Source organism: Trichechus manatus, unplaced genomic scaffold, assembly GCF_000243295.1.
Source record: "Trichechus manatus latirostris isolate Lorelei unplaced genomic scaffold, TriManLat1.0 scaffold00114, whole genome shotgun sequence".
Lineage (NCBI taxonomy): Eukaryota > Metazoa > Chordata > Mammalia > Sirenia > Trichechidae > Trichechus > Trichechus manatus.
The window spans coordinates 195,000-210,428 of NW_004444050.1; the positions used below are offsets into that span (position 1 = coordinate 195,000).

Below are 15,429 nucleotides of genomic sequence, written 5' to 3' on the forward strand. Positions count from 1 at the left end.
TACATGAACACATCATTTCTCTTTATTTGTTTTAGTTCTTCTTGAATTTCTTTCATTAGCCTTTTGTCATTTCAGCATACAGATTTTTTTTTTTTTTTTTGTTAAGTGTGTACATGGATATTTCATTTTCTTTGGAGCTATTACAAACGTTATTATGTTTTTCATTTCAGTTTCCTCATGTTCACTGTTCGTATACAGAAATGTGACTGAGTTTTGTGGGTTGATTTTGTATCTGCAATCTTATTGAACTCACTTATTAGTTATAGGAGTTTTTTGTTGCTGTTGTTGATTCTCTGGGAATTTTCTACACAGACAATCAAACAGGAACATTTTATGTCTTCCTTTCTGATCTGTATGTCTTTTATTTCCCTTTCTTTCCTTACTGCGCTGGCTAGAATTTCCAGTTCTATGTTGAACAGCAGTGGTAAAAGCGGACATCCTTATCTTGTTCCCAATCTTAGGGGAAAAGCATTGAATCTTTTATCATCAAGTATGATAAAGCCGTAGGTTTTTTTTGTACAATGCTCTTCATAAAGCTGAGGTAATACCTCCCTATTCCTAACTTGCTGAGAGCTTTCATCGTGAATGGGTGTTGGATTTTGTCACATACTTCTTTTGACTTGTTCATATGATTCTTCTTCTTTAGCTTGTTGATATGATGTCTTATATTGATTAATTTTCTATTGTTAAACCAATCTTGCATACCTGGAATAATTCCTACTCGGCCATCATGTATAATTCTTTTTTACACTGCTGAATTCAGTTTACTATTATTTCATTGAGGGTTTCTGCATATAAATTTATGAGAGCTACTGGTCTGTAGTTTTCTTTTTTTGGTACTGTCTGTCTGGGTTAGTATCAGGATAATACTGGCCTCGTAAAATGAATTGGAAAGTGCTCCTGTCTCTTCTACTTTCTGGAAGAACCTGTGTAAAGTTGGTGTTAATTCTTCTTTAAATGTTTCGTAGAATTCTCCAGTGATATCATCCGGGCCTGGAGATTTCTTTTCAAGAGCTTTTAAATTATGAATTCAATTTCTGTGATGGTTATAGGACGATGCAGATTATCTCATCTTGACTGAGTTTTGGTAGTTTATGGTTATGGAAGAATTGGCCCGTTGTGGTTGTCAAATTTATAAGCATAAATTTGTTTGTTATATTCTCTTATTACCCTTTCAATGGCTGCAGGATCTATAGTGATATCCTCTGTTTCATTCCTTATATTGGTGATTTGCATCTTTTCTCTTTTATTTTTGTCAGTCTTGCTAAAGGTTTATCAGTTTTATTGCTTTTTCTTAAAGAATCAACTTTTTGTTTCACTTATTTTCTATTTCACTGATTTCTGCTCTTATCTTCATTATTTTCTTCCTTCTGCTTCGTTTCAGTTTATTTTGCACTTCATTTTCTAGTTTTGTGAGGTAAGAACTTAAATTATTGATTTGAGACATTTTCTTATTTCTAATGTAAGCATATTTAAAAAAATTTAAAAAAAAAACCATTGCCATCGAGTCAATTCCGATCCATAGCAACCCTAGAGGACAGGGTAGAACTGCCCCATAGGGTTTCCAAGGAGCAGCTGGTGGATTTGAACTGTCGATCTTTTGGTTAGCAGCCATATCACTCAACCACTGCACCACCAGGGCTCCAATGTAGCATATAGTACTACAAATTTCCCTTCCACCATTGTTTCAGCTACATGGAAAGGCAAAATTTCAATTTTAGAGGGCTTGTACTTGCTGCACTTACCCAATTCCTTTTTAAGTATTTTTCATTTTTTTCTCAGGACCCTATGGCCAGAATTCTAGTAACTTTGATATACTCTTTCCCTATTAAACCAGACTATCCAGAAAGAACCTTATCACACTCATTCTCATTAAGGTGTGAACAGCATATATTCTCTCTCTTCCAGGGGTATTTGTATTTTAACAGGTCATACAGATCCCAGGCAAGACAACTTTGGGAAGAAGGGAGTCCTGTCTCTGTGCCCAAAATCATGCCTATGAAAGATAATATCCTCTTGGTTGATTTGACCTATGCAGAGAGCCATGTCAGATAATTCAGAGCATGTGACTAAAACTTTATCCACACCTTGTCATAAACAGCCCTGGTGGCGCAGTGGTTAAAGCACTTGACTGACAACTGAAAGGTCAGCAGTTCGAAACCACCAGCAGCTCCACGGGAGAAAGATGTAGCAGTCTGCTTCCGTAGAGATTTACAGCCTTGGAAACCCTATGAGGTCACTACAAGTTGGAATTGACTCAACGGCAGTGGGGTAAACAGGGACATTAAACATAAGATTAGAAGTCTCAAGGAAGTGCTTGTAAAAAAGCTGTATGAGTAGGTATTACACTGCAGTGGTCCTCAAAGTGTTGTCCCAGTCCAACACCATTGGCATAACCCAGGATTTGCTGGAAATGCAGGTTCTTGAGTCTCACCCCAAACCTACTGAATCAGACACTCTGGGGTAAAGCCTGGCAATCTGTGCTTTACCAAGCCGTTTGGGTGATTCTGATGCAGCTAAACTCTGAGAATCACTGCTCTGGTGGGCACCAAACTGGCCACCTGAGAATCCAGGTCTGGTGTCCTAATAGGAGGCTTCATAGGCTCTCTGAGGGTCTGTACTCGGGCTAGGGCACTCATTCAGAATTTGACCATTATTCCAAACAGGCCCAATGGGCTTACATTTAATTAAGGCAGTGGCTATCTCAGAAGAAGGTCGCTATTAATATTTAATGAAGTGTGGATACACAAACACATCCACATCATGGTTATCTGTGCTAAAAGGAAAAAAAAAAAGCTTCTAAGGTATCTGCTAGACCTATCTGCTCAAGCAAATTTCAAAAATTTTCAGAATGCAAATATGACTTAGCATCAGTAAAAATGTTATTTGCTTTCTAACATATTGTGGCAGTATACTTTGCATTTACATTCTTTTTTTAAATTCCAATTCTGTGATTTTTATTTTTAGTCATTTACATACATACATTATGTTGTGTAAAAAATTGTGTGAAGTTGTTTACAAAAATACGTACAATATACAACAATCTCTTCCATCCCAGAAATAAAAACATACTTTAGCAATGTGTTCAAAATTATAATTTCTGCCACCAGTTCAGCTTCAAGTTTAACAAATATTTTGTTAAGCTTCTGTGCAAAGCTCATATGCAACACTTAACTGCAAAGCACTAGATTCTGTGCAGATTAAAAAAGAAAAATGAAAGCAGCAAAATAGGATCCCTGTGCTAAGGAGGAATCAGTTTAGTGTAGAAGATGTGGCATTTCCACTTTCAGTCATTTGATTACTCAAATAATTAGAGACATTGGCTCTGAATTCTCGCCATTGGAGAGGACTTCAAGGTCCAGCTATTTCTTCTCTTCTTGGTTTGTATTATGACAAAGTGAGTTCATTAGTTGGCAGTGGCCATGGAGAGAAGCAGCAGATACACTGCTGTAGTATTAAAAGCAGGAAGGAAAAGCTATGGAGGCATGAAAGGAAGAACTGAAGTTCCCTGCTCCTTTATTTGGAAACCCTGGTGGCATAGTGGTTGAGTGCTACAGCTGCTAACCAAAAGGTCGGCAGTTCAAATCCACCAGGCACTCCTTGGAAACCCTATGGGGCAGTTCTACTCCATCCTATAGGGTCACTATGAGTTGGAATCAACTCAAAAGGCAGAGGGCTCCTTTATTTAAAGGAGCCCTGGTAACGCAGTGGTTAAAGCAATGAACTGCTAACAGTAAAGCTTGGCTGTTGGAAACTACCAGTGGCTCCAGGGTTGCAGTCAGCTTCCATAGAGATTTACAGCCTTGGAAATCCTATGGGGTGACTATCAGTCAGAATCAACTCAACAGCAGTGGGTTTTGGGTTCCTTTATCTGAAGTATTGTTTTTAGATCATGTATGGCTGATGGTGCTCAAATCTGCCCTCACTAAGATGTGATTAAATAGTTGGCTATCTTAGTCCAACCAGACTCCTAAGTTATTGTTATTGTAATTAGCATATCTGCTATAGGTCGTGGCATCTTGGTGGGAGAGTTTATTAGCAGGAAGGAGAGAGAGAAGCCAAGGACCTTCTACTTGGGTACGTTTTCTCTGCTCATTAGCAGGCACCAGGTGAACTGAAAGTCAATTTTGCTACTTGTTAGCAGCTCTGGTAGGAGGAAATTTAGAAAAGGAAAAAAATAATCCTCTGGGGAGGAAATGGTAAAGTCAGATTTTGTTCTTCCTGCTGGATTTCTATAATCGTTGCTCTCCTTACCACTAATCATCATGGAAAATTCCAAGTTCTTTGTAGAGGAGTTCACTCTATTGCCTTTTATTCTACCTTTGCCTTTCCCGTTCCTCCTTGTCCTAATTAAGCAGCCCATGAAATCTGGGCTCTAGGTACCACAGCAGTCAGGAGTCCAATGGACAATGACAGAGTTATGTGGAGATCCTTTACCCATGCCATGCACCCAACCTACCACAAACCACCTTTTAGGAAAAGAGGTTTGGGATCAAAATGAAAATTTAGCATTTGTATAAAATAAACCTGAGCTCCAAGTCAGAGTTCAAACATAGTCCTTTCTGCTACTGTTGCTTCCAACATGAACAAGCATCAATAACTATGATGACCCTTACGACTTTATTAAAGGGAATTATGACTTCATTAAAGGGAATTTAAAAGCAAGATCATCAGGGCCCAAAATGTTTGAATACTTTCTAGAATATTCCAGAATAATCTACTTTTGATTAAGCACCAATTGAGTGTGTAGTCAGGTGACTAAAATGTGATGCACAAACCCAAATATAGATCATTTTATAATGTCAAGAGTTTTTTGGAGTTGAAAAAAATCAATTCACGGAAAAAAAAATACAGAAGCTTGGTTTCCTAGGTCAGATAATGCATTCTGCCTCTAGAGTAACGATTCACAGTTACATTAACACTAAGAATAATAGATCTTATAGAGGTAACCATGATCTTGGTAGATCCTTCTTTCTAGGTTAATGTTTCTCCATAAAAACCACCCCTTTTTCAGCATATGCAACAGATATGAATTGGTTAACAATGCATATTGGGGGTAAAAAGGACACATTTTTCTCCCTATAGACCATTAATCTATTCAGCCTTCACATATGCTTCTCAACTCTTCATGTTCCTACAGAAAATTAATAAATCAAGCCCTCTCTCTGTGTGTATTTGTCTGCCTATCTCCCCCCTCCCTCTCTTCTTCTCTCCCTCTAACACACACTTACATCCTCATACACAGCTCAGGGCACTCTCCCTCCTCACTCCACTATAACGACTCTGAACTTACTGTTTCTGATTAAAATATATGTATATGTCGAATTTAGGATGGGCAAATACAAGATTTTTTGATGAAAAAATAATTTCAAAGTGAAGGTGGTCATGAGACTCCCTGAAAAATAACATTTTCTACATGTCCAGTCAATTGGTTTCACTCCTATCAAATAAAAATGCTTGCACAAATTTCCCCAAATTTTGAAGTTGTATCTAGATTGTGAAATCTGCTAATATTCTTGAGAAAACTAAGGCTGTTAGTCTTCAGCAGTAATAGCACACTATTTGCTCCGTAACATATAAGAAATGTATGTAGCAACAGGAATCAATGGTGGAACAGCACTACACAGTCATTCCACGCTGCTGTTCCTGGGGGCACAGACCATTTAACCAACACAGTCAACGACTTAATCAATTGCACTTTTTTTCTGATATCCTAGACAAAAACAAAAATCCTAGCTAGTTCAGTCAACACAGCCAAAAAATAGCAATAAAAATTCACCGTAACTGGAAAACGCCAAGCGCTTCCTAGTTATAATGCATTACTGAACTCAGTACTTCCCAAGATTAGCCTTTTGGGGTGCTAACAACATCAGAATGCCACAAACGTGATAGAGAATAAAATCTAAGAACAAAGAACTAAATTAGCTCCACGGGAATACACAACTAGTTTTTAAAGGGTAGAGTGTAAATTCTCAAGAAGGGAAAACTCTAAGCATGAGTCACTATTCTATCTGAATCCAATCCCTTAAAGCACACATTTGAGACTGGTCTGCAAAGTAACAGAACGTCAACTGGCAACTCTTTCTGCAGAAAGTTCCAGCAATCCAAAACAATGACCTGGAAAAGTGTTTCCCAAGTGCGTGAGAAGATGTGGGAGAACTCACCAAACAATAACATGAGGAGACAAGCATGTATAATCTGTTCTCCTGGAGTCTCGTGAAGACTTAGGGACAACTTGTACTGTGAGCCTAGATCTAGATTTCTCTAGGAATTCACTTTTCTACCTTCATTAATCCAAAGTTCTCTACAATATTCATATTTGAACACATTCATTTTTCTCCGTTACTGCTTGCTTCTCAAATTGCTCTCTCTCTTTCCTCATTTTCAGATAGAACAAGATTGCCATCCATCATAACAAACTGAGAACCTATCTGCACATGTCAACCCCCAGTCTTGGGATGAAATTGGAGACATTCAGGAATACATTTTTATGGAGACTGGTTCATATGGCTATGAAACTTCCAGGATCAGGGATCAGCAAACCAGAGCAAAGGGATAAAAGAGAACGTGTGGTCTTCCATTATTGCTGTCATAGGTAGTCATCCTTGAGGTCACAATTCCGTCTACGGGCACTAGTATCTCCAACGACAGAATGTAAGTAAATCCATATCGTTACAATGACCCCATGAAAAACACCCAGTTGTCCAGGGTCTTCTGGCCCACTCTTCTTTCCATCATAGCCCTGGTATAAACTCCAGGTTTGAGACCTATGACTTCAGAGGGCCTGCTCATACCTTCCAGTTCCTTACCCTCCTCCATGCTCTTTAAACAGTAATATCCTAGTCAATTAACTAGATCCTAGAGACCTAAACAGATACTTTAAAAGATAGTTTGTTTCCAATAATGAAAGTAGCTCAACCGCATATACAAGACTAAATGGGCCCACCAGCCTGGGAGCAAGGACAAGAAGGCAGGAGGAGGCAGGACAGCTGGATGAATGGAAATAGCAAACCTAAGGTCGAGAAAGAGTGTTGACACATCACGGGGTTGGCAACCAATGTCACAAAACAATATGTGTATTAATTGTTTAATGAGAAACTAATTTGTTCGATAAAGCTTCACTTAAAGCACAATTTAAAAAAAAAAATTTAATACTAGTAAGACAAAAAAAAAAAACAAGATATCTTGTTTCTTCCTCCATGAGTCTGTTAAATATGTAGAAGCCCACTAAAGAAACAAACATCCCACTCTCTACCTTTTTTTCCATATTGCCTTTTTAGACTTTTTTTTCCTAATTGCCCTTCCCATGAGATCTTTTTTTATTTAATTGTGGTAAGTGTGTGTGTGTGTGTGTGTGTGTGTGTGTCCACTTTTCCATTTCAACATCTTTTACATGTACAATTCAGTGACATTCATTATGTTGTGCAACCATCACTGAGATTCTATTAAGGGTGATGGAAAAACTTGAAAACGGAAAGCGGTGATGGCTGCCCATGAGATTTTAAAACCACAGATATACTATGTATCTGCTTATGTATGGCATGTGTATCTGTGGTTCATAGCACAATGAGTAAGATTTTTTCACCCACTAAAAAAAGAATCAATTTTCACTCCCTTGGAGGATATCACCACTGATGGGAACACATGATCTTGCAGCATTCCACAGTTGAAATAATTTTGCCAGAAGTACTTAATTACAGCTTCTCTAATACTTACGGGAAGATAAATCACCAAAAACATCATCCTACCTTTAGATCAGTAATCTGTTTTGAAGAGCAACTAAGTATCACTCAATCTCCTGAGACTCTAAATGCAAATCCTCTTCCTGCAGTGCCTCCAGCTTCTTCCTTCACCTTCCACAAAAAAAGTCTATAGAATTAGCAAGTGTTACCCTCAAGTTAACGTCAACCCCGTCTGTCCTTTCAACCCTGTCTGTCCTTTCTTAACGTATTTTAGTTATATACTAAAACACAAACACAGTCGATCCTTCGCTCCCCCACTCCCCACTCGAGGAACTAGATAAATGTACTCACTTCTTGCCGTTTGAAGTTCTGGACATATTCTTCAAACTGTTCGTCTTTTGTCTCATCAGCTTTCCCAAGCTTCTGAAGGACCTAGTTTGTGAATAAAACAAAATGGTCTGATTTAATGATGTTTTCAAAGGATGGTGTGCCTTTCAGTTTACAGGCAGAGCAAGGTTGGTGTTACTCTTCCAAGAAGACCTCTATCTGAGAACACAGTTAGTTTTGTCCCAGCTTGGAGGCTTTGGAATTGAAAAGACCTAGATTTTAACCACAGTTATACTACTTACCGACTGTGTGATATTGAACAAGTGTCATAACACATGTATGCATTTATTTACATATCCATCTCCTCCATTAGGCTATAGAAGTCTTAAAGGAAGAAACTATGTCTTATTTGTCTTTTTGTCCATACTGTGTGGCACAATACTTGACACATAATAGGTACTCAATTTTTGTTGAGTAGTGAACCAAATTTATTTGACTAAAGTATTAATCTACTTCATAGGAATGCTACTAGAATCACTGGATCCAGGTGCATGGTAAGTACCCCCACCATCACCTTCTGATACTCCCTCCAATTCAGTAAACACTCAAATGGGGTGCACAGGCCCCAAGCTGAGCACAGATCATCCTTGCTTTTCATGTTTCCAGAAATTGCATTGCTTAAAAAAAAATCGCAAAACAAAAAAGTAACTGCCCCTAGATGTAAAGAGATAAAAGAAGTACAATTGGATGACAGCATAGACCCACACTTTTTCCTCTAAGAAAAACAACAGAAGGAGCCACAACTCCCTGGATTATAACAAATCCACATCTGGATGCCAGCTGCCTTTGACGGTAGCAACAACGGATGACGGATGAAGAAATCATAGGACAGAAACAGGCAGAGATCTAGCCTTTGCTAAGAACTTTCTCTATGCCAGTCAGTACATTAGGGGCTTTGCGTCCATTATCTCAGCCAATAATCACAACAGCCTCCTCATCCCTGTTTTTCAGATGAATGAACTGAAACTCAGAGACCAAGCAACCTGCCCAAGATCATTCCCTTCACAAGAAGCAGAACCCAGATTCAAACTCAGCTCTTCATCCCATTCCCCACAATGTCTTCCCTACAGAAATAGTACCACCAAAGGGCTTACCCACCGAATAAAATGGATATCTATTATATGATCCTTTAATATAAATGCTAAGCTTCTCTAGATATTAAATGTTTTACATGGTCATAGGGAGTGGTATCCAAGACAACTGCTAAATTATTTGCATTTATTTCCATATATCCAATCCATCAAAATCCATGGAGATTCTTCTTACTAGTAAACCATTTATGTTAACCTTTCTGTGTCTCTTCTTTACTCCCATGCATTTTGAATCTCTTATCTGAAGTACATCAAGATCTACCTTGTTTAACCATCAGATTCTATTATCACCACCCTCCCTTCTCATCTCCACAATGTTCCAAACTCTTGTTTCTAATGTGTCTCTCTGGACATGTTATTTCCCTCCTTTAAGTCTCACCATGGTTTCCCCCATGTGTCTGTCAGTTTGTCGTACTGTGGGGGCTTGTGTGTTGATGTGACGCTGGAAGCTATGCCACCAGTATTCAGATACCAGCAGACTCACCGACGGTGGATAGGTTTCAGCTGAGCTTCCAGACTAAGACAGACTAGGAAAAATGATCTGGCAGTCTACTTCTGAAAACAATTAGCCAGTGAAAATTTTACGAATATTAGCAAAACATTGCCTGATATAGTGCCAGAAGATGAACCCCCAGGTTGGAAGGCACTCAAAATACAACTGGGGAAGAGCTGCCTCCTCAAAGTAGAGTCAACCTTAACGACATGGATGGAGTCAAGCTTTTGGGACCTTCATTTGTTGACATAGCGTGACTCAAAATGAGAAGAAACAGCTGCAAATATCCACTGATAATTGGAACATGGAATGTAAGAAGTATGAATCTAGGAAAACTGGAAATCATCAAAAATGAAATGGAATGCATAAACATCAATATCCTAGGCATTACTGAGCTGAAATGGACTGGTATTGGCCATTTTGAATCAGACAATCATATGGTCTACTATGCCGGGAATGACAACTTGAAGAAGAATGGCGCTGCATTCATCCTCAAAAAGAACATTTCAAGATCTATCCTGAAGTACAACACTGTCAGTGATAGGATAATAGTCATACGCCTACAAGGAAGACCAGTTAATATGACTATTATTCAAATTTACGAAAACCACTAAGGCCAAAGATGAAGAAACTGAAGATTTTTACCAGCTTCTGCAGTCTGAAACTGATTGAACATGCAATCAGGATGCATTCATATTTACTGGTGATTGGAATGAGAAAGTTGGAAATGAAGAAGGATCAGTAGTTGGAAAATACTGCCTTGGTGATAAAAACGATGCCGGAGATAGCATGATAGAATTTTGCAAGACTAATAACTTCTTCATTGCAAATACTTTTTTCACCAACATAAACCGTGACTATACACATGGACCTCGCCAGACGGAATACACAGGAATTAAATCGACTACATCTGTAGAAAGAGATGATGGAAAAGCTCAATATCATCAGTCAGAACAAGGCTAGGGGCCAACTGTGGAACAGACCATCAATTGCTCATATGCAAGTTCAAGTTGAAACTGAAGAAAATTAGAACAGGTCCACAAGAGCCAAAGTTCGACCCTTAAGTATATCCCATCTGAATTTAGAGACTATCTCAAGAATAGATTTGACATGCTGAGCACTAACGACCAAAGACCAGACAAGCTGTGGAATGACATCAAGGACATCATACATGAAGAAAGTAAGAGGTCATTAAAAAGACACAAAAGAAACAAAGGACCAAAATGGATGTCAGAAGAGACTCTGAAACTTGCTCTTATAGCTAAAGCAAAAGGAAGAAATGATGAAGTAAAAGAACTGAACAGAAGATTTCAAAGGGCAGCTTGAGAAGACAAAGCAAAGTACTATAATGACATGTGCAAAGAGCTGGAGATAGAAAACCAAAGGGAAAGAACACGCTCGGCATTTCTCAAGCTGTAAGAACTGAATCAAAAATTCAAGACTTGAGTTGCAACAGGGAAGGATTCTATGGGCAAAAAACTGAATGACGCAGGAAGCATCAAAATAAGATGGAAGGAATACACAGAGTCATTATATCAAAAAGAACTGGTCAACGTTTAACCATTTCAAGAGGTAGCATACGATCAGGAACCAATGGTACTGAAGGAAGAAGTCCAAGCTGCACTGAAGGCATTGGCAAAAAACAAGGCTCCAGGAATTGACAGAATACCAACTGAGATGTTTCAACGAACAGATGCAGCACTGGAAGTGCTCACTTGTCTATGCCAAGAAATTTGGAAGACAGCTACCTGGCCCACTGGCTAGAAGAGATCTATATTTATGCCTATTCCCAAGAAAGGTGATCCAACAGAATGCAGAAATTATCAAACAATATCATTAATATCACACACAAGTAAAATTTTGCTGAAGACCATTCAAAAGCAGCTGCAGCAGTATATCAACAGGGAACTGCCAGAAACTCAGACTGGATTCAGAAGAGGACATGGAACAGGGATATCATTGCTGATGTCAGATGGATTCTGGCTGAAAGCAGAGAATACCAGAAAGATGTTTACCTGTGTTTTGTTGACTATGCAAACGCATCCGACAGTGTGGATCATAATAAATTATGGATAACATTGTGAAGAATGGGAATTCCAGAACACTTGAACTCATGAGGAGCCTGTACATAGATCAAGAGGCAGTTGTTTGGACAGAACAAGGGGATATTGGGTGGTTTAAAATCAGGAAAGGAGTGCATGAGGGTTGTATCCTTTCACCATTCTTAGTCAATCTGTATGCTGAGCAAATAATCCAAAAAGCTGGACTATATGAGGAAGAACCGGGCATTAGGATTGGAGAAAGACTCATTAACAACCTGTGTTATGCAAAGGACACAACCTTGCTTGCTGAAAGTGAAGAGGATTTGAAGCACTTACTGATGAAGACCAAAGACCACAGCCCTCAGTACGGATTACACCTTAACATAAAGAAAACAAAAATCCTCACAACTGGACCAATAAGCAACATCATGATAAACGGAGAAAAGATTGAAATTGTCAAGGATTTCATTTTACTTGGATTGACAATCAACATCCATGGAAGTAGCAGTCAAGAAATCAACAGACGCATTGCATTGGGCAAATCTGCTGCAAGAGACCTCTTTAAAGTGTTGAAACGCAAAGATGTCACCTTGAAGACTAAGGTGCGCTTGACTTGGAAGAAGTACAACCAGAATGCTCCTTAGAAGCAAGGATGGGGAGACTATGTCTTACGTACTTTGGAGATGTTGTCAGGAGGGATCAGTCCCTGGAGAAAGACATCGTGCTTGTTAAAGTAGAAGGTCAGCGAAAAAGAGGAAGACCCTCAGCTAGATAGACTGACACAGTGGCTGCAACAATGGGCTCAAGCATAACAATTGTGAGCATGATGCAGGACTGAGCACCGTTTCCTTCTGTAGTACACAGGGTCGCTATGAATTGGAACTGACTCGAGGGTACCTAACGACGACAACAACATGGTTTTTTGAATCACCATGAATCAAATTTAAGTTTCTCATGAAGGATTATAAAGTTCCAATTTCCTCATGAAATTCTTTTTATATATCAAGGGAGGCAGCCTGTAGCAGAAAGAGCAGTTGTTGGAAGGGAAGCAGGACACCTGGTCCCTGTCCTTGGAAAGTCACTTAGGGATAGAAGGGCAAATATGTGGCATGCATGCTGTCATCTTCCAATGCCTTTGCAAATTCTAATTTATCACAGCATTCTCTCCTGCTAAACCTAGACTGGACCTCGTAATAGTTTTGCACTAAACGTATCTAAATTGGTCTGTGAACTGAAATCTATTTGACATTCCTAAGACACAGTTATGCTTCTAAAGGCCCCTAGCTTTCTTTAAGTAATACTTCCTTTGTACACTGACTCTTCCCACCATCCACAGCCTAGAAAAATCTCTTTTTCCTCATTTAATTATGAAGCTTCCTTATTCTTCATTAAGCTCACCCAGTCCAATCTGAGTTAACAGTATTAACTTCTCTCCATTTAACCTGGTACCAAAAGCTTCTATGGTTATAGGCTTCTTCTTATTCCCATAATACCTTACACTTAGATTGGACTTTACTATGTGCCAAAAACTTTTCCAAGGACTTTACATGCATTAACTCATTTAATTCTCACAACTCCATGGGGGTAGGTACTACTATACCTACTGTACAGATAGAAAACTGAGATACTGAGAGGTTAAGTCACTTGCCCAAGGTCACAGAGCTAGCGGAACTGGAGAAAGTCAGGGTTCTAACCCAAATAGTGGAAAACTTTGAGTTACATTTTATTTCATCGATACATTTTATTTACTTTCATTTTCTACTTGGCACATCTTCCTAAGACTAGTGATTAAGAAGTCCTAGCTAGAGCAATAAGACAAGAAAAAGAAATAAAGGGCATCCAAAAAAAAAAAGAGTAGTGACTAAAAGCAAGGAATTTAAAGCAATGGAGACTCCCAGAATTTCTACAAAGGATGGGCTTAGAGGTGGCAATCTGGTTTAGAAAAGAAAGCTCAGGAAATCTCTGGAAGCTGTATTTGCATAGCAAGCTCACTTTTTAAATTAGTTTATAGGTTTCTTGCAAGGACTACAGGAAGACTGCTAGGGATGATGGAGTCCATTTAAAAGCCTGCCATCTTCTGCCACCACAGTGGCACTTAAGGATAACAGACCTGAGTTTAGGTCTGCATTACTACATGGGCAAGAGTGTTCAGCCTCAGTAAACATCTCCTCATCTCGAAAATGAGATAACAATATTACCTACATCATAGAATTGTTTTCAATGACTAGCAAGAGCTTACATAAAGTATTTGGCAGAGTTTCTGGTATATACTGAATGTTTGTGAAATGTTAGCCACTGTTATTATCATCACCTTACTTCCGTTTACTCTATGCAGGTATGTAGGCAACATGCTACTACTAGTTTAGGTTACACTCCTCAAAGGAACGTGACTCTCACCAATGTGCCATGTCAAGCACAGGTCCCCCTGCTTATGCAATGTTAAATCTGTCACATCCATCATTCCAGGCAAACAGCGCCAGACAGTATAATTTAGGCCTATCTAATGGAGTCCTCGGTGGTGCAAACGGTTAATGCACTCGGCCGATAACCAAAAGGCTGAAGGTTCAAGTCGACCCAGAAGTACCTTGAAATAAAGTCCTGGAGATCTACTTCCAAAAAAATCAGCCATTGAAAATGCTGTGGAGTACGTTTCTACTCTGACACACATGGGGTTCCCACAAGTCGAACCAACTGGACTGCAATTCGTTTTTTTAATGCAGTTAAAAGCTTTGAGTTGCCAGCTACCCGAAAATAACATGGATGGTCATGGTTCCAAACAGTCTCTAAGGAAAATCAATTTGAATTGAAGAAGCACATTTTCAGGCAAAGCTGTGTTTTTCTATTCAACAATGCTTTCCAGGAGAGACTGTGAAGGGAGGATTGGGTAAATGAGGGAACTGTAAGAGAGCAGACCACTTTGTGGACTCACTCAGAGGGTGGAAATAAGGGGCAGATGCCCAGATAGGACTCATCCTAAGTGTTACTCAAACAATCAGAATTGTTCTTGATGGAACCAAAAGTATTTTGGAGAAGAAAGTAGTAACTATGCATTAGTGAAAGCAACAATAACCCCAGAGTATGTAAATAATTCCCTCAGAGGACAGTGATTTACCAGGACATACATCACAAACTGCACTCACGGTGTTTAACAATGAGGGTAGGAAGAAGATAGATAATATTACCCTTTAGGAATAAATGGAGGAACCAGTTTCCTTGAGTAACAAAATAGGCGCTAAACTTGTCTTTTTTACTAGACATTTTCTTAGCTCATATCTTTTTTCCGCTTAGACACTTACAGTGTTTTGAACAAACCTAAGTATCTTAAAGTATTTATCCAAGAAGTCAGAGTCTATGCAAATTTCTCCAATACATAAATTTTCTTTGGAAGACAACAGGAATTATTCTAAGTATACCAGTGAAAAATAACTCTGTTTTATTCTATTCTAAAAATAATTACTGATAAAATGTGCCAGTATTCCTTCCTTTCAGGGGTGGATTATCCCATAAGCAAGGTAGGCACATGCTTAGGGCATCAACAAAACGGGGCACCAGCTGTCCAAAGGAAAGACCCATAGATGCCAGGCCGACAGGACACCAGGAGAAGGGAGTGCCGCTGAGGAAGAGAACTGGCAGATAAATGAAACCGATACTAGCTCCAGTGTGTAAGAATGTGTCAGCCGGAAATAAAGTTCATGCACAGTCACGATCTTTTCATTTGTTCATTTATAATTATA

At 39.0% G+C, this 15,429-nt stretch overlaps 1 protein-coding gene across 2 annotated transcripts in view; it reads right to left on the minus strand.

Moving 5' to 3' along the window:
- Window positions 1-15,429, minus strand: part of AMPH (amphiphysin) — a 291,962-nt gene that overhangs the window by 144,422 nt on the left and 132,111 nt on the right. For both annotated transcript variants that reach the window (XM_004383950.1, XM_004383949.1), the window contains exon 2: window positions 8,034-8,114. In XM_004383950.1, coding sequence (XP_004384007.1) covers window positions 8,034-8,114 — 81 coding nt within the window. The remainder of the gene's footprint in view (window positions 1-8,033; window positions 8,115-15,429) is intronic.